Here is a 19,628-nt window from a genome sequence, read left to right as displayed (position 1 = left end):
TGCGTGTTTCGTTGAATTGGACATTGTGCCATGAGGGCATAATTATAGGTACTATTAGCTCATATTTGTATTCTTTCGTGACAGGTTAAAGTGATGATGCGTGTGTGCCCAGCATCCCAGTCGGACACTGCCGAGTCCAGTTCTTTCCTCAAAGTGGACCCCAGAAAGAAACAGATTACCATCATGGACCCACTAGCCAATCAGACAGCAGGTGCCACCCCCCAAAAGAGAGCAGTGGCCAACCAAGTCCCTCCAAAGATCTTCACCTTCGATGGCGCCTTTCCGTCCGATGCGTCACAAGTACGTCAGTCGGTTCATCGGTCTCTCTCCAAGCTATTTTTATCCCTATTATATTCGGAAAGCTCTTGACCCTCGGCTCTAGTAATTGCTTCTTCATGACTGTCCTTGCCTTACCTGTTGCTAGGCGGAAGTGTGTGCGGGGACGGTTGCCGAGGTAATTCAGTCAGTGGTGAATGGAGCAGATGGGTGCGTCTTCTGCTTTGGACACTCCAAGCTGGGTAAGATGCACACACACAAAATAACAAATAAAGCAAATGTGTGTGCTTCGCATTGATCGGTGAGAGAAAGAAGGGGATTAGCATTTCTTTGTAAGTTTAAATCTGTTTCTGTCTTCCTAATCCTTTTTGAATGCAATCTTAAAGAGTTCGGAAACTCTCACTGCAGACTCAATCATATCACGGCCGACATGTGCATTCACAAATAAAGTCAATAAGTCACTATGAGAGAGGTTATGAATTTCAAATATTTCTCAGATATTTAAATACTGTCATTATGACCAATATTAAAGATACTTTTCAGGTTAACTGGATTGCATTTTAAATTTAAAAAAATGCTCTTTTTATTAACAAGTTTCTTTTTGATCAGTGGTGTCAAACTCATATTTGTCATAGGCCACATTATAGTTTTGGTTTCCTTCATCTGACCAACAAGGGCTATTAATCAACAACTATTTTGAAAGTTAATCATTTAGATAAAATGTTGACTTACACATTAGATAATTCCTTTTTTACAAAGCTCTTATTATAAAATATTTTATGGAGGAGCATATAGGGACTTCTCAAGTTACAAAAGATCTTACGTTGGTGACGTAACCCCAAGTTAAAGTCGTAATTTAGGTCAAAACGCTCAAAAATAAAATACTGTCATCCACCCAGAGTGCAAAATTAGCCAGCAATTGCTATGCTTCACAGGACACAAATTATTGGGGGGTAGGGGAGACCAGCCAGTTATTAAATGTAAATATATTGACAACATGTATTGAGGGATCCCAAAGACAGACTTGCGCTCACCACTACTCAATTGTACTTGATAAATGTTTAGCGAGCGGTCTTATATCACAGACAGATCCATCGAGCCGCAGAAGGCTTTGCACTTTCAATCGATACAACAGTTGTACGAGGTGAGGTATTGCATTATGCGGACCCCCCACCCGTAGTAGTAGATGAGTGCTGATATAGTCCCCTTACGGCCATCCGTAGTAATGAGGCTGCATTACAAGGGACTTAAGTTTTTCACTAATTAAAATGGTGAAAGAAACACGCTGAGCATTTATGGTGGGCTCTGTCTGGGGCTGTTGGCTGCAGACATGCTGGCTCAAATTTTTCCATGAACACTTGGTAAACACCAAGTCTAAATCTGAGTACATTTATAGGAGGACCACCAAGAAAGCAGATGATGATTCCTTGTTGCAGTCCAAGGCCAACTAAATTTAGGATTTTGAACAGCGTGTTTATCATTGCTTTGGTCGGAAATACATTTTTTTTAAATCTTATAAACATGTTTAATAATGTAAGCGAAAAGTGTCTCTTTTGTAACGTCAAAATAATTTTTACTCAACTTTAATACATTTTGTTAAGGGTAATTTTTGTTGCATTGTGCAGCATGTAGATTTAGTTTGTTTATTACTTTATTTATATTTTGAGATGTATTTACATGTTTTCTCACCCATCGTTTTTTTTAAACACACATTTTTGTTATTCATTACTATTTCAAAAACTTTTTTTCCGACAATGTATCCTCCGAGTCAGTCATTTATTTATAACTATTTATATATTTTGATTATTGCCCTTTGCAAGGTACACGCTGACAACACCACTATTATTAAAATTGGGGACTGCAAAATATTGGTATATTGGTCCTTGGCCATAGATTGGAAACCCTTGTATTTTATGAGTATATTATAAAATTAAAAAAAAACTAATTCATGCATTAAAAAAGGTTAAACAGGGTTTTTGAAGGTCAGTAACTAAAATAGGTCATTAAAAGTCTCAATATTCTTAATTCAAGTCTGTTCATGTTTATACATGTTTAAATAATTTACCATTTTTACCCCTGGAAAATCTGCACCAATTCACCTTTTTAAATTATTTATCACCATGAGTTATTCATACTAAATCCATAGACTTATTATTAGCAGTCTTCTCTGCATTAGTGGGCCTGACAGTGAGTCTCAATGCTCCGGGAAACATAGGAGGCAAGCGAGAACATTGTAAATTTACACTGCCGCTGACAAGTACTTGATCCTCCGTCGTGTCACGGAACAAATCACACACATTTTATATGACAGGCTGCTCATGTCCTTCTAAGTCTGCAGTGAGGTGTCACAAATTGTCTTAGTGGATTCTGATTTCCTGGCAGTCGGAGCAGGTGTGTGTGTGTGTGTGTGTGTGTGTGTGTGTGTGGTGTGTGTGTCGTATAAGACCGTGTGAGTGTGTGAGGGTGCCCGACGGGAAAAACACACTTTTTCACATTGAATTTAACACCCTGTCTGTCTGATCCAGGCAAATCCTTTACCATGATTGGCCGCCACGACTCCCTGCAGACGCTGGGTATCATCCCCTGTGCCATCTCCTGGCTTTTTAAGATCATCAACGAAAGGCGGGAGAAGACAGGGGCGCGCTTTTCTGTCCGTGTGTCCGCAGTTGAGGTGGGTGATTCATTTTGGAGCATCCGTCTATTGGAGTAAACAGATTTTGGTTAGAAGGCAAAGTATCCAAAAAAAGGACTGTTTTTCAGAGGAAGCTTGATTTTCGAAAGCTTATCATAAACAGAGAATTTGCTACTTTGTGTTTTACCCGAGGAAATGAAAATAAATAGCTCACAGATATTTTCAGAAAGACTTTTGCGATACCACTCATCTATTTAGTATGTATTTGTGGCTTTTGAATTTGATCCAAGTGAGGCATTTCTACTGGAAATGGTGCTTGCTTGTGCTTTCAGATCTTGACAATTTTCCAGTGTTGAAATTGGAATCATGAAAATCCATTTTCTAGATTCCCAAATTGACAAACATTTCCAAAGTGAAATACAGAAAAGATACATAGTCAGGTTGTATTAGATGTTCATATTTTCTTGTGTATTGTTAAGGTTTGGGGTAAAGAAGAGAACCTGAAGGATTTACTTTCTGATGTGGCCACAAACAGCTTGCAGGATGGACAGTCACCTGGGGTCTATCTGTGTGAAGACCCCATTTGTGGCATGCAGGTGTGCACATAGATTTTTTCAAAAATAATACAATCATATATTTATATATATATATATATATATTTTTTTTTTCAAGAGTATTATCTTGGCAATTCTCTGTGTAAAACTGAATACAAATCAAAGTGTGTTTTGTTATATGTTCTTTGGATTAGAGCGCATAATACAAACACATCTGTGTAATCCCTAACTAATCTGACATAATCTCATCAGTAATGATACCCCACAGTAAAACACGCACACTATCTCCCTCTCTCTCACAAGCACACCAACAAGTGCACACACACACCAGAGGTGTAAATTGAATATGTCAATCATTCTAGAGCATGCTGGGTATTGCGCACATAACATCAATACCAAAATCCTCCTTTCTTGTTTGACTGTCTGTCTTCTTCAATCAAATTGACTTATTTCCACATCTCATCTCACCTCAGCTTCAGAACCAGTCCGAGCTACGTGCACCCACGCCAGAAAAGGCAGCCTGGTTCTTAGATGCGGCCATTGCGGCTCGCCACAGCAGCCAACGTCCCGAAACGACTGAGGAAGAGCACAGGAATTCCCACATGCTGTTTACACTCCACATTTACCAGTATCGCATGGAGAAGACTGGCAAGGGAGGAAGTGAGTTAGTTCTTAACACTCATATTTACTACCAGAGGTCCGCCAACATTTAATATTGTGGCTCTCCAAGTGCCACTACCATAAATATTAAAATTGAGTATTCCCCAAAAGAAGACTAGGATTTGTAGTTTTTTAAGACACATTGGAAACATTACACTGTTTCAGATTTGGGGTGAAAACTTGTAATGCACTTAAGGATTGATTTATATCCCTATTTAGCCAATTTATAAACCTGACGGTCTACTAAGCTTTTTTTTGCCCTTCCCAAAATGGTATACAAAGTGTACATATTTTAACAAGGTTTTATACGCAATAGCACTATCTTATGTTTAATATGTTGACAATCTTGTCATAGCTGTCATATTTTTACAAGTAAAGTTTTTAAAAAGAAGTCAAGGACTTCACTTTCACCAATTAAAATCAAGACACGACAGTTTAGTGTTAAACTAAAAGTGTTTTTTTTTGTGGGTGTAAAACATTTTGTTCTTATTTTTTCAACTTGCCAGTGTCGGGAGGTCGTAGTCGACTCCATCTGCTGGACCTTGGCAGCTGTGATGACGCCGTCCTTGAGGGCGAAACGCTAGGGAAAGGCAGGGAGAACTCTTCGCCTAGCTCGGCGCCACTGTGCCTTTCCCTGTCAGCCCTGGGCAACGTGATCTTGGCCTTGGTCAACGGGAGCAAACACATCCCATACAAGTAAGCCCTCGAGCGAGCTAGAAATGACAGAAAATTGAAGACCATCATTACATAAAATGGATGGATTGACATGTTAATCATCCACGAAGTCAATCGAAAAAAATGTAGTCAAGCGTCCCTACTTTTAATAGCCTTTAATGTTTTATGTGGACTGTGAAGATTTCTGTCACATTTAAAAAGAAAAAAAAGGAATGTATTACAAGAACCATTCAAACGTTTAAGTATTTTAATGAGTATTCTCTACATGGTTAATAGTAGAATTAGATTTTAGTGCGCCGGAGAGTAATAAAAAACTGTTTTTTCCTCCTCCAAGGTTTTTGGGATCAATGTCATAAGCAACACCTGCTCTTGCATATTCATTATGCGGTTTAGTGAGAGATACAATAAGTTAGAAAGATAAAGAGTTGAAGAGAGAGGCTAAGAAAAGGCAAAGGGACAAACAAATGAGGAGAAAAAAAATGCAAACATTTTTTCAGTATGCATTAGTAGTCGACGCTATGCAAATCTCTCTCTACCGTTCACTAAATTTCTTGTCCTTGTTTTACCTTCCTTCCTGCCTTGGTCTTGAGGCTATGTGACTGTGTGCACCACGCTGGGTTAATTAAATCACCAGTGCTAAGATTTACATGCTGAAGCAAGCTCAGCTCAGCAAGCAGGAGTTTTAGTCGGGTGGCTTAAGCCAATGTGGGATTGTGAAGGGATTTACACCTCACAAGCGTCAAGTGACTCATTCATGTCACTTTAGGGATATTGAGTGGGATTACTTGATAGCGAGCGATTCATTATGAAATATGTTTGGTGATTCTTCGGCCTTGCTTGATTGTAAGCCACATATATTTAATATTTAGACTCTCAGCAGGCATTTCATTAAATGCATTACCAGACATTACATTTTAATTTAATGTATTTTTTTGACTGTGAATGGTGATGTTTCAGTGCCATTAATGGCACTCTGTTTCAAATCCATTTTTATTGGGATGGTGCTTCGAGTAGAAGCCATTGAGTTTAAGTAAGTACCCTGTACTAGGTTTAAAAAAAAAAGGGTAAAGCAATTGTAAAATTAAACAGATGGCAAATTCGGCTTGAATTCATCCAATATAGCCACAATGGGTTGAAGGGATAAAAACGTGAATGGCAGAAAACGTTGTTTTTCCAATTTTTGTGCAAAAAAACACACTGTTGTCGAGGACTGATGGTCATGACTTATTGAACACATTGTATTCCCTGAAAATAATGAAAACAATATACTAATTGTTTTTCTAAAAGCCATAAGGCACAATTGGATTTGGGCAGCTGCTCTATTGGGTTTGACCTAACCAAATTGTGTCCATTGGCCAAGGCAGGAGGAGATAATAGTTTTCTCAATTTCTTTGTCTGTGTGATTTTGTGACAGAAGATCTATGGTTATGGCAAATATGCTGTTTACTTAATAAAAAGGCACACTAGCCTTCGTAGAATCATTTCACAATGTAATTTTAGTCACCATTCAGCAAATTTAATCTTGGAAAAGGGAAAGATAAACACCCAATATTAGTCTGCTTCTGTTAAAACATTTGTGCTCCGTGCGCTTACAAATTCACGTATTGAAAGAAATGATTAGCATTAAATTTTGCCTGTCTCATCTGTTCTGCTTTGCAACTCTATTGGCATAACCCACAATTATAAAATGTTCAGAGTCTACAGATGCTTATAGTAAGGTTGCGAATGACAACGTGTCAAGTCCATACCGTGTGTCTGTTACTAGGGACAGCAAGCTGACCATGTTGCTGAGGGAGTCACTTGGCAACATGAACTGCCGCACCACCATGATTGCTCACATCTCGGCCTTGCCTGGGGATTTTTCTGAAAGTCTCTCTACCATCCAGATAGCATCCCGCGTCCTACGCATGAAAAAGAAAAAGAAGGTCACAGTGGTATGTTTCAATAAAATTTGATCTGTTAACCCTAATAACATCCAAGTCTTTTAAAAAAGATATTATATAGCAGGGGTAGGGAACCTATGGCTCGGGAGCCATATGTGGCCTTTTTAAATCATATTTTTTCTTCATTAGACTCTTCTGCATGCATTCTTTCATTGATTAGCAACAGTGAAATAATGTTCTCAAAAGAATTCAGACATTTTTTTTACTTTCAAAGTGGGGAAATGAATAATAAATGCTCACAGTTTGTATGTATTTTTACTTTTAAATTCTGAGAATGGCTCTAAAGGAATAATGTTTGAAAATATGAATTGTTTATGGCTCTCTTCGTCAAAAAGGTTCCCGACCCCTGTTATATAGAATTTAAATGTGTGCCCTAAAAAGAGTGATGACTCTTATCATACCACAGCGCTCAATAAAAGAGTAATTTCAAAAGTTTTTGATGCAAAAATAAAGACAAAAGAGAGTGGCTGTCATTCTCTATTGCTAAATGATGAAATGTGCTATTTTTTGTATTATGGTAATGAAATTTGATATATTTATCACATTTCTGTGGATGAAAAATAGAACATGCTCAATCTCAGTAACTCTCCCGGGAGGTGAATAGTAAAAATAACACCTTGTGTAATAATAGTCCTTTCTCAGTGCCTGTCATCGTCATCTGTCATCAGCAGTACACCTCCAGTTCCTCTGGAGGAGAGAGCTCCTGTGAGGAAGGTCGCATGCGCCGACCCACCCACCTACGGCCTTTCCATCACCGTGGCGACCCAAACTCGGACCTCCCGCTGCTGCGCCTGTCGAGCGACCAGGACGAGCAATACTCGAGCAGCGAGCAGTCATGCGACACGGTCATCTACGTGGGTCCCAACGGGGCCGCCGTTTCCGATCGAGAGCTGACGGACAACGAGGGTCCGCCAGAGTTTGTGCCGATCATTCCCGCCCTCCTGCGAGCCAAAACGTCAGAGACACAACCGAGTCAGGCAGTCCAGAAGGTAAATGACCGGGAGGTCATGACTCCCACTAATGAGCTGACGATTGACTGTTTGGGTTGCGGTGCAGCCCGAGCTCGAAAGCCAGGAGCAGCAAGGCGGTCCGTCTCAGGCCCAGTCTGCTCCATCAATACTAGGGCACCCATTGGCCCCCGTTCCTGAGGAGGGGGCAGAGTGCCTCAAATGTAACACTTTTGCTGAGCTGCAGGAAAGACTGGACTGCATTGATGGCAGTGAAGAGGTGAGATGTTACTAATATTTAGACATTTATAACCTCCTAAGACCCAGACTCTTGTAAAACCAAAGAATGATATTTTTACATGATGTGGTTTTGGAAATAAATGATGTCCACATCATAAGTGGTCCAAAATTTAACATTGTAGTCTCTGACCACCAAAAATGTGATGTCCACACATGTGGATGCCAAGGTCAATAAAGATATTGTTCACTAAACCCCTGAGTGTGTGATTTTTTTTGGGATTGTTGTTAAATATTTGAATGTTTTTGGTTATTCATTTGTTTCAGGTAACCAAATTTCCGTTTGAGGAAGTTCCAGTCTGTAAACAAGGGTCCAAAGATCCAAGTTTGCCTTCTGAAAACTCACCCACGACTACTGAGGCTGCCTCTGCTTACCCACTGGATACAGAGACAAAAACAGGTGAATTACTTCATCTCCAATAAAATCTATTATCATTAGAGTACCTATTAGTGATCTATATATACATTTCATTGTAAAAATTACTCATCCTCATCTCTAGTTCATTTAAGCGAATTAAAAAACCCGGTAAAAGAAAAATATATATACTTTTTGCTTCAGTACTTAGTGTGTATATTTTACTCTAGGAAGCGCAGAAACTTCTAGAAGGAAAACCAATGATGAACAGCTGCAAGATATCAAAGAGGTTGTGGAAGAGGCCGAGCTGGCTCAGACCATGATCCACAGTCTGGCTCAGAGTTCTGGCAACAGAAATGTTACAGGAAGCAACACCTCAAACCCTCTTCATAGGGCCAAGGCTTCACAGCAGCATAACAGGTACAACAAGAACGTGCGATCATATTAGCACTTTAAATGTACTGGAAACTAATTATCAGAATTGAAACACGTCACAGTATACAGCGTCAACCACCACCAAAATGCTTTAAAAATCTTACAATCGACAGTACCCACCAATAAAATAACTATCATTTGAGGAAACGTTTGTGAAAACCTGATCTTAGATGTAAGCATTTGACGCAAAATATCGTCTTATTTGAACAGTCGTGAGGTCATCAACACTGAGTCCAAGACACGGCCACTCGGTTCCCCCCGTCTTGGCATTGCCAGCCTTACAAAAACTTCAGACTACAGGTGAACTAAAATGTTCCTCAATTCCAAGTAGCATGCATGTTGGTTTCCAAATGAAAATGTACTAAAACCTGACTTTCTCTAGGCCTCCTTCCTCGCCGTCTCAACGGTGTAAAGTGTACACACAGAAGGGAGTGGTCCCAGCAACATCCCCGCTGTCTTCAAACACTCAGGATGGACAAGCGACAGAAGCTTTAACATCCGATAGTATGTCTTACACCATGTATCTTCTGCTTTTACTTATTTTAAAGTCAGCTTGTTTAATTGGTAAAAACATCATGCAAAAACCTCTGAATTTCAGAAAATCTGAAGCCCATCCAAATTGACTATTTAGATTGGTTGGCAGTCAATTAATGAAAAGACCAAAAAAAATTGACCTATGTATTTTCTACAACACAGGCAGTCTGGCTGCAGACAGTGGTCGTTCATCTACTGAGTGTCCACTGTCCAGGACATCTCCAGTTGGAATGAGTCCACAAGTCAAAGATCTAACTCAAGCAATTTCTCCAAGCCTGGGTTCAGCAGAAACACTCTGTGACGACGATGTCCCACCAATACCCCTTGATACACACAGGGAAGGTGAGTGAAATTCCTCTCTGCTTCTACAACGAAGGGTTTTCTGCCTGTGAAATAATTTCCACTCTACTACAGGACTCGCTGGACACCGTGTAATGTGTGAAGATTTGTTAATATACATGGGGGCTTCTGGAGAGGAGGAGGCGCTTGATGACGCAGCTTACATGACACAGCGCCTAACCTGTCGCCCACCGAGCATCGTCAGCTTCAATAGTGACTGCTGTTCGGTGGAAACCCATGCCAGTGGATTTTGTGCAAGTCCTGTTGAGGATCATGTGATTGCAACAAGCTCTGGAGTAAAAGAAGTTGTTGCCAAGGCAGAGGTTGGTGTGACCGATTTGGCTTTCTAGTTTTGATACACCTCGTGAAACTACTGAGAGGAATTCTCTTTCAAATAATGACTTTGTCCTTGTCGTTTAAATAAACCTACAGATCGCAATGGCCAAGCTGCGCTTGGAAGGAGATAAGACAGCCACAGAGACTTCTCCAATGTCTTCCTGGATGAGTGATCTGAGTGGATGCAGTGAGGGTGATCAATCACTCCATAGTTTCAACCAATCCCAAAGTCAGCAAGGGGAGGCCCTGGCTGAACCCAATCAAGTTTCGTTGGGGCTTGTTAGGTCAGAGGATAACAAAGGCACCTGTTGTTTTAGAAGTGCAAATCTGGAGGAAGAAACCAGATGTGAAAAAGAAACACCAACCAAGGACAGGTTGAGAAAAATGCCACCATCTATGACTAAAACCACAATCCAGGCTTTGCCAGCACTTGGGAATCTGTCTCCCTTAAAGACCACAAACAGTGCTCACCCTTGTGCAGCCTTCAGAGAGATGGCCCTACCAGCTATCTGCTCCTCACCAACAAAATACAACACCCAAAAGTTAACTTCCATTTCCAGTGAAATGATCTTTGAGGACCCCTGGCTGATACGTGGTATGGAGGACGGCAGGCCAGTGAAGAGGGAGACAGAGCATTCAAACCTGAAAAATGAAGCAGCTGGCAGTGGGAATCTTGAAAATATCTGCAGGGATGGTGAGAAGATTTACATTACATTTTACATGTTTATTTCACGATCTCTACCAAGCTTAAACTAACTTGCATTTTGTATAACCATTATTGGTTGGTTAATTAGTTAGCAGAACTACACACCTCATGTTGTGTTGTAGATTTACTGAAAATGGTTCTGTCAATCTGCATTGAAGAAACCATCATTCATATTTCAATCTAACATATTTTCTGATTATTGATCATTTTAGCAGTTCAAATCGAATTTACTTTTAAATCAGATTTTCAATTCTTTCCCTACCAGCTGAAGATCATGGTAGCTCCAGTTCAGGCGGGGAAGTGGTATCGTCTCCTGATTCTTTCAAAAGAGTGGTGGACGGTTGTGAAATGATTGCTGGTGTTGTCCAAGGAGAAAGCCTGGTTGATAACTATAAACCAGAAATCCATCGAACTTCTAGTCTCCCTCGTGCCTGGAGTCGCCTAAACCGCCACGATGGATTGGATAACACTTCAGCATCGAAAAGCATTGGTGCCACATCTTCAACCCCTTGCAGTCCCCGTGCCACACTTGACCGTCGAGGGTTGACTGGAAAACATGGCTTTTTCTCACACAAGAAAGGGGGCATTCCACCTTTGCCACCTGTACGCAAGTCTAGCCTTGACCTGCGAAATAGGGCTGCCAGTCCAATTCATCAGCCCATTCATGAGGTCCCAATAGTGGGCTGCTCCACGGACGATTTCTGTGGCATCAGACAACGTGGCTCTAGTATAGATAGTAGTAGACTCTTCAGTGTTAAACTGGAGCAACTTGCCAGTCGAACAAACTCTCTCGGCCGAGGCTCACACCATTATGAGTGCTTCTCTCTGGAAAGGGCTGAGAGCCTTAGGGGTGGAGGATCCAAAGGAGACGGCACCTTGCCTCGTACCGGCCGCAGCCTTACTCGCGCTGGAAATGCCCTCGCGGGCAGTCCTGGGTCGATGAGCGCCCCGCAGTCACCTGCCAAGTCCAGTGGTCAGTCTAAGATCTCAGCTGTCAGTAAACTGCTGATGACCAGCAGTCCCAAAGCTCGGAGCTTGTCTGCCTCTAGCACCAAGACTCTCAGCTTTTCTACCAAGTCACTGAGCCAAGGATCCAGTAGAAGCTCCAGCCTACCCCCTAATGGAAAGGTACTATTTCATTTTCGAGTTAGCACCATGACACTCTTACCTTGACTTTTGGCTAATAACTTTTTCGAGGTACAAGTAGTCCTGGGTGATGAAAGCAACAGTCACCACTGCACACCCAGACAGAATTGATCCCCCATTTACCTCACTGTCTGCCATTGATGGCGATAAGGCATCCAATCCATTTTGAATGGGAGGGCATGGCGGCGATGATTCACTGCCAATCTCTCCCAATCCAATTGAATTGGATATCAAGCACTGTTTAATTGGCAGTCAAACATGAGCATTATGAATGAATGTTGTGTCAATTGTTGTCAAAGGTAGCCAATGACTTGAAGCCCAATGTTAAGCCTTCTGCCTGCCTTGTCAGCCACAGGCCACTGTTCAAAGCCCTGTGCAGCAGCAAGGACCCTCTCCTGCCTGCTGTTCTACACAGTCCCTAAGCCGCAGTCGAGGGGGAAGTTTCGGTGCCAAGCTGCCCCTGCGGGCTGTCAATGGCCGCATCTCTGAGCTCCTCCAAGGAAGTGCCAGTTCACGTACTAGGAATCATGCCCAGGCAGGATGTTCCGATTCAGCTGAGGACAAAGGGGGTGGAGGAGCAAGGTTGTCTATTTTTAACCTATAGAGTTTTGTCCATGAGGAAATAGAGATTTTATGACATTTTAAAACACCCTACAGTGTGGGGGCACCTCTCGTTGGTGGAGGTTCGGGTGAAGAGAAAGCAGCGACGGTCCAAACTCTCCCTTCACCCTATAGCAAGATAACGGCTCCACGAAAACCACATCGCTGCAGCAGTGGCCATGCCAGCGACAACAGGTATTTAGAAAGCATCTAGGTGATTCTTATTAATGGCAACTAGACTTCTTGCTCATTGAAAATATCTTACTTTTGCCTTAATGCAACCAGAACAGGCACTTTCGTTGCAACAAACAAAATTGCATGGATTGGGTCAACTGTTCAGAGCACATTTCTTGTTTTGGATTCTAACAGCAGTGTACTGAGTGGCGAACTCCCGCCAGCCATGGGAAAGACGGCCTTGTTCTACCACAGCGGAGGTAGCAGCGGCTACGAGAGCATGCTGAGGGACAGCAGTGAGAACACAGGGAGCACCTCATCAGCTCAAGACTCCATCAGCGAGCATAGCTCGACCACCACTTCCTCGAGACGCAGCTCCAAGGGCAGCAAGAAAAGCAGGGGCAATGCTGGACACTTAGGAGGTGAGGTGCTTGATTGCTTGTTAGCAGGGTTGTACAAACTAATTAAACGTAATGCCTTTCCTGCCAACACAACTGAGCAAGTCAGAGTTGCGTTTTGCAGACATAAAATTGGCATTAAAGGGCCTTTTTGAAGGACTTCAATTTAAAAGCGTCACTTTTGTTAATATTTATCCTTATTACCTTTTTAAAGGTATTCGTGATTAACTGAGTGGTTTATTGTGGAAGGACCGAATAATACATTCCTATTCCGATGCTAATTCAGCCATGCAGCTGTAAAACCTGACATTTCCATTTCAAGATTAATAAAGCTTGATTCCCAAGTAGTGAGTCGTGGGACATTAATGTGCCGTGAGAAATCTTCAGCTGTAGCACATGGGTGTAAAAAGATATTTTTTATAGCAATTTAAAAATGCCATAAAATACCACACTAGTGATAGCAGAACACAAATCCATCCCAAAAAGTGACAATAAAAGCTTACTAATGAATTTAGATCCTATTTACTCTTCCTGTCCAAGCTGCCTTGGTCCCACCTATTAAAACTCTCTTGCCAGTAGATGATTTCACACCCAGAATTTGTGATTTTCTCAATTTTCCTTGAATTTTTTTCTCTCATTGGGTTTCTAACACGCCTACTCAACACTTCCGGTACCACAAAGAACTGAGCTTCAACCTAATATTCCACACAATCGATTTTAAGCTGTAGAAGTCCACATTGTGACAAAGTGTAGTGTTATTGGGGTCAAAAAGTAGAAATAACATACGTGTGTGTGTGTGAGAGGAGTACAATAAATGTGCTTGTACAAGGAATCAGATAGGAAAGGTGACCCCGACCAACCATGTGTGAAATAGTAGAGGTGAACTGCGGCTGCTGCCTTTAATGAATCTCCATCAGCAGCACATTGCGCAGGAGTCTTAATATGGCTGCCTCATCACAAGCATGTCAATGAATATGCGCATCAAATGAGCTTGGATACAGGTCGCTTAGCGCAGTTTGCCACTGATTATTGATTTAAATTGCAATAACCTTGATGGGAGTGCAGAATTTCCTCCTCCCAGGCGGCACCATGTCCAGATTAGGTTTGCATATGGGAAAAAAAACACTTGCTTGAGATGTTTGCTCTCTGTCAAGAAAGTGAGCTTCGAGGTGAACACAATAGCTATGAGTCTTATAATTAAAATTTAAACGTTGCTATTAGTAGATGCCTCCTCCATTCCAAGCGGAAATAACAAAAAAATGAGAAGGAACTGCTCCAAAAACATTCAGGTCTGACCCAACATCAACAAGAAGTGATCCAAAATTGCCCTCAAATCAACAGCAAGTAAACTGTAAACGCCCAAAATGATCCAAATAGTATTATGAAGTGACCTAAACTTGGCCTAAAATCATTAGGAAATGACCCAAATTTGCCCTAAAACAACAGAAAGTGACCCCTAAATCAACTGAATGTTTAGTTAACTAACAATTATAATTACATTGTTTATGTTTTTGACTATTTGACTTTTTTATTTTTATAATTAGACCATCTATTTTTAGGCCTCCAGCGTCGTCGGTTGATTCCAGCACTGACCTTGGACCCTTCCTCATTGCCTCATCGCTCCGCAAAGCAGGCTGCCACGTCCTCTTCGTCCTCCTCCTCCAGCCCAGGTGCATGCTGGGTAGACGGGCCCCTGGGGCCACTCTCATCCGCCACCCTGCGAGGTCCGGCAGCCACAGCGGAGGCCTTTGAGATCAAGGTGTACGAAATCGATGATGTAGAGCGCCTGCAGAAGAGGCGAGACAAAGGTGTGACTAAGGTGAGAAAACTAGCATCCCGAGAATCCCACAATTCTTATCACCTTCTCAGACGGGTTAATATTAGAATAAGTGGCAGACCTAATTTTTATTTGCTGTTACTTGTCTTTTTATTGCATATGGTAATAGACCACTTGAAGTGAGTCAGGCAGGTTAATTACATTGTTCAGTGACGGATGCAGAGAGAAAAGCATTATCATGACATTTAAATTGGCAATTGGAGTAAGTACTTACAGTATTAAACTTGAGGTTTTTAATAATCACAACCAAATGGTCTCTTAGGGTTCCATTTTTCGTGGTATATGAAATGCCAAAGGCATTTTATGGTTGGAGGTTTGGTTGCCACATATAAATCTAGTATGAATCGATGAAACAGGGCTGTTTCTCAGAAACTAAAGCATGAAATTAGAGTCCTCTGTTGGTGTTTTCAGAGATACACTAAATTCTAGCTGGGCCTGGCAGGTTCCAGAAAGCAATACATTTCACAGGGGTGATACTGTGAAGTGTCCTCACTGACTGACTTTGGGGGTCTGTTTCAGGGGGGAGTGTACGGCAACGGGAAGCTGCGCCTGCTGGAGCATCGTCAACAACGCATCAGCGAGGTACGAGCTAAGTACCAGTGTTTGAAGAAAGAACTGGAACAGACCAAACAGCATCTGATGCTAGAGCCTCACACATGGACCACTGAGTGTAAGTAGAAATTCACCTGCATCCCTTTAAACCGCAATGGTGCTTTTTATGCCTCTTATTTACACATTATTATAAGCCTTATAAAAAACTGGTTGTTTCTGGAGAAATTTAAAAAAATGTTTGTTACATGGTTCACCTACACCTAATAATTAGGGTTGTCTTTATTGTTAAATAAAGGGAAATATAGTAAATATTCTTTTTAACATTTAAAGAATACATAAAAAAACTGAAAATGGAGTCAATATTCCCATTTTATTTAATTTTAAATTTTTAATAAAAGTGAATTAAAAATATTTTTCTTTTTTAATAAGATTAAAGAATAAACATTGTTTATTTAATTATATACATTTTAAACATGGTTCTGTTAAAACTTAAATAAATATTTAAAATAACTATTATATTATAGTTAGGTCGTCTTTAATCTTTCAATGAGGCCTATATAAATGTTAATTAAATGTATTTTAAATGAAAAACATGATTTCAATGCACATGGCGATGAACTTGCTCATGGTTATCGGTGATCAATAGTGTTAGCATCCTTGCAAGTTTATGTCATGGTTGACATTTCAAGAGAGAAGACTTAACTGGTTACCTAAGTATAATAAATGTGGCTTCACATGACTTTGCTGAAGGGTTCATCTCGGGGGCAACGACATCAGACCTCACAAACTAGATGTGCCGCTTTTCCCTCAGATAGATGACAATGGGAATGCTAGAACGTGATCGGACTCAGTGAGAAGATTCTTACTGCAATCACATAAAGAGGGACATTACAGCAAGGGCAAAGTGCATAAAAGTCTCATTACAAAGATGAAGTGGAGGAAAAAAAAAAACATAAGCAATAGCCCTCGCTAATAGAGTCACTACAAATCAATACAAAGTAGCACTTCATCCTGTGATTCAACACTCATTGGGCTTCGCTGATTGGTTTGATGTGCTTGGAAAATTTTGTCAATGATCTGAGACTCATATGCTACATTTTGGACTACCACCACTAACCAGCTGCTGGAAGTACCACATTCATCCCTAATGGAACATTCTTGATATTTCAATACAGTACTAGTAAGAATTTTGATGCAGAAAAACAACACAACAACATTTTCTTCAACTTAAAATATGCATTTTTCTTATGTCGTATTTAACAAGTCTCAAATTATATTTGTTGTAGTGATTTGGATAACTGGAGAAATAAGTCCATTTTGCAGGGACTGTGTAGACTATTACAATAAACCAATTTGCTAAAAATCAATGCATGTTTCGCTAATTCCATGTCCATCTTCAATTGTTTGTTTTTAAACAAGATCTTGCAGATTTTAAAATGACTTTTACACAACATGTTTTGTGTTCTTTCCATTTCTTAATAGTCTTGCTGTTTACAATGTGACATTAAGCAATTACCTTGTTTTTATTGTGTTAAACAGACACATTCCTTGCCTAGTGCATTCTCTCGAGGGATTGACAAGATTACCCTGAAATCTAAACATCCCATTTTTTTTTTTTGTCTCCAGTCGAACTGCAACAGGTTTATGAGGTGGACTCACTGGAGTATTTGGAAGCTCTGGAAATGGTGACGGACAAACTGGAAAACAGAGTCAACTTCTGCAAAGCTCACCTTATGATGATCACCTGCTTCGATATGTCGTCCAAACATCGATAAAATGCAGGAAGATCTGTCAATGTGGAATATGCTATGAGATATTTAAAGAGGATTTTCACAACTGACTGACTTACCTATTCTCCACTTGTTGGAAAGCAGAGAGAGACAGCTGATGGATGAATCAATTAGATGTGTACTGAGAAACCTAAGTGGCCCATGGGGGGAACCTGTCTGTTCATCTGGAACAACAGAAGAGCTGAACGAGCAGTTTTACAAGGAAGCTTTCTGACAACCAAATGGCAGCACAGGAACCATTCTGACATTTTTATTTTTAACATTTTATTTCCATCATTGGTTTTCTTTGGTCTCAACCAAAATACATCAGACTCTTTTTTGCTTTGGTGCGGTTGCCTTTTACATTGCAATTTTTGCAAGACTCCCATGACTTGTCAACAACATGTGCAAACATTGTTCACTCATTGGACAAAATGGTCTGGCAGGGCAACATGGTAAAATACAGAAGTTAATATTCATAGAGCTCCAGTGTTTTTACAGCAAGCCCTGTTGTGCAGCTAGTCAAAGCCAGATAGACAACAATGGAAAAAAGTGCCTTTTTAACATTTTATCTATACCAAGAAGGAGAGTAGTCTTCTTGGCTTTGTCTACGTACAGTATGGTGCTAGTAAAGGGAAAACATACAGCAAATTGTGTTTTTTCAAATGACAGATTTACAGTGATAAACGTCCAAAATCCCATTCCCAGTTCAAGTATATTGGACATCAAGGGTCGTCAGTGAGCGAGTCAAACAGAAGATCAAAACGTTTAAGTTATTATACAGTGATTTGAGCTCACTGCATGGATAGTTGGGTTTCTTGTATCTAATAGGGCGATTTTTTTTGCTCCAGCCCTGCTTAGACAGGATGTTTGCATGATCATTACCTGGGGGAAGATATTTCAATGGAATGATTTAAGGGGGAAAAAAAAATTCTAAAAAAATCAGGTTATTTGTAAGACGAAAAAAGGGACCAAAAATATGAGGGAACTTGCCGTGTTAAAAATTAATTCTCAACTTTCTACTCTGAAACATTCCTACCCAGCGCAATTATTTCGTATGGCCAAGGTGAGATGTTTCTTTCCACTCTGGCATCCACTGATGGATGCTTCTTTGTTATTTGTATCTGTGTTGTTTTGTTCTATTTGTACAGAAACGCGTTAATGGCTGTGCTTTAAAATAAGTGAAGAAAAAGGGACCATGTAGCGACGAAACGTCTGTGGTTTAATCCAGATTACTTTTTTTTTATGATGTGGATCTGGTAGGCTAAAGAAAACTACATACAGATGTCATTTTCCCAATTAGAAAGCACTTCACTAGTACTAAATAGCCATCATATAACTATTACTCATGGAAAATAGCACGTGTTTTTAATTGAATCAAGTGTTACATTTCTATAATGCTCTTATCACTGGGATAAGGTTGAAAGATTTATTCAGGAATGAGAAGAAAAATTAATTACAGACTTAATACGAACGCGTGTTTTTAATTGAATCAAGTGTTACCTTTCTATAAAGCTCTTATCATTGGGATGAGGTTGAACGATTTATTCAGGAATGAGAAGAAAAAATAATTACAGACTTTAAAAAAACTAATTATGCTGTCAATGAAAAAATAAATTAAAAGGACGAAAGTTGGGGAAAAGATGACGAGGCAGCGATCTCTGCCAGGTTCCATGTCATTTTATATCCTTATATACGGTGCTTGAGATGTTTATGCTTTAAATGTTTGTACAAATATAATATATGAAAGAGTGAGTTTGTGTCAGAAATAACCTTTAAAAAAAATCTTTAACATCACTATTGCAGCTTTGATACTTCTCAATCCTCTTCTTTCTCTGATGCTTATTTGTTCCTTAGTGTTCAATGTATGCCAAATTGGAGGAGATAATGTTACGTACAGTAGCAAAGAAAATATACTGTGTGTGAGGTTTGGACCTTTTCATGGCTGCCTGACTTAAGTAGAAGTCATTTATCTGAAAATGTGGAGGCAGACAGGAGGTAATCTCATGGGAACACATTTTTTTTTTCTTTTTAAACTAGTATGTTTGCGAGAAACTGGCCTGAAGGTGTTTTTTGACAGAACATAAGACATCGGACGCAACCTTTGCTATTTTTCTTTCTCATAGTGAATCAAAGTCTATTTATTTCAGCTCTTTATGTGTATTTATTTAAGCCTTAAGGTTACTATGCATTTAAGATTTTAAAAAAAGATACCTGTACTGTATATATTTTGCCAACAACATTTAGTAAATGTGATGTTAAGCCCCAAAATGATGCATACTGCATATTATACTGCGTAAGTAAATTTCCTGGCTGAAAATGACTTAAGAAAAAAAATGAAATACAAAAGTTAAAAAACAACAACTATTTTCACTCTTTGTTGATTCATTTTTGAGTTATGTTTAAGTGTTAAAAAAAATGCATTTCTCAAAATGGCCTCTGGATATAAGTTGAAAGGCCAAT

The 19,628-nt window shown here is 40.0% G+C and overlaps 1 protein-coding gene across 5 annotated transcripts in view; it reads left to right on the top strand.

The window, feature by feature from the left end:
• Positions 1–19,496, top strand: part of kif26ba (kinesin family member 26Ba) — a 53,949-nt gene extending 34,453 nt beyond the window's left edge. For 2 of the 5 annotated variants that reach the window (XM_077712958.1, XM_077712955.1), the window contains exons 6-28: positions 85–300; positions 425–518; positions 2,802–2,947; positions 3,388–3,504; positions 3,936–4,122; positions 4,629–4,818; positions 6,563–6,731; positions 7,409–7,729; positions 7,797–7,967; positions 8,252–8,384; positions 8,570–8,759; positions 8,985–9,074; positions 9,157–9,278; positions 9,471–9,650; positions 9,723–9,970; positions 10,080–10,677; positions 10,955–11,817; positions 12,185–12,417; positions 12,493–12,630; positions 12,805–13,031; positions 14,552–14,826; positions 15,364–15,514; positions 17,023–19,496. In XM_077712958.1, the coding sequence (XP_077569084.1) occupies positions 85–300; positions 425–518; positions 2,802–2,947; positions 3,388–3,504; positions 3,936–4,122; positions 4,629–4,818; positions 6,563–6,731; positions 7,409–7,729; positions 7,797–7,967; positions 8,252–8,384; positions 8,570–8,759; positions 8,985–9,074; positions 9,157–9,278; positions 9,471–9,650; positions 9,723–9,970; positions 10,080–10,677; positions 10,955–11,817; positions 12,185–12,417; positions 12,493–12,630; positions 12,805–13,031; positions 14,552–14,826; positions 15,364–15,514; positions 17,023–17,171 (5,208 nt within the window). In that variant the 3' untranslated portion in view covers positions 17,172–19,496. The remainder of the gene's footprint in view (positions 1–84; positions 301–424; positions 519–2,801; positions 2,948–3,387; positions 3,505–3,935; positions 4,123–4,628; positions 4,819–6,562; positions 6,732–7,408; positions 7,730–7,796; positions 7,968–8,251; positions 8,385–8,569; positions 8,760–8,984; positions 9,075–9,156; positions 9,279–9,470; positions 9,651–9,722; positions 9,971–10,079; positions 10,678–10,954; positions 11,818–12,184; positions 12,418–12,492; positions 12,631–12,804; positions 13,032–14,551; positions 14,827–15,363; positions 15,515–17,022) is intronic. The other 3 variants (XR_013325835.1, XM_077712956.1, XM_077712957.1) reach the window with 3 other exon arrangements.
• The last annotated feature ends 132 nt before the right edge of the window (positions 19,497–19,628 follow it).

Source organism: Stigmatopora nigra, chromosome 3 (genome assembly GCF_051989575.1).
Source record: "Stigmatopora nigra isolate UIUO_SnigA chromosome 3, RoL_Snig_1.1, whole genome shotgun sequence".
Lineage (NCBI taxonomy): Eukaryota > Metazoa > Chordata > Actinopteri > Syngnathiformes > Syngnathidae > Stigmatopora > Stigmatopora nigra.
Note: the sequence above shows the minus strand (reverse complement) of the source record. Positions and strands in the feature narration are given on the sequence as shown.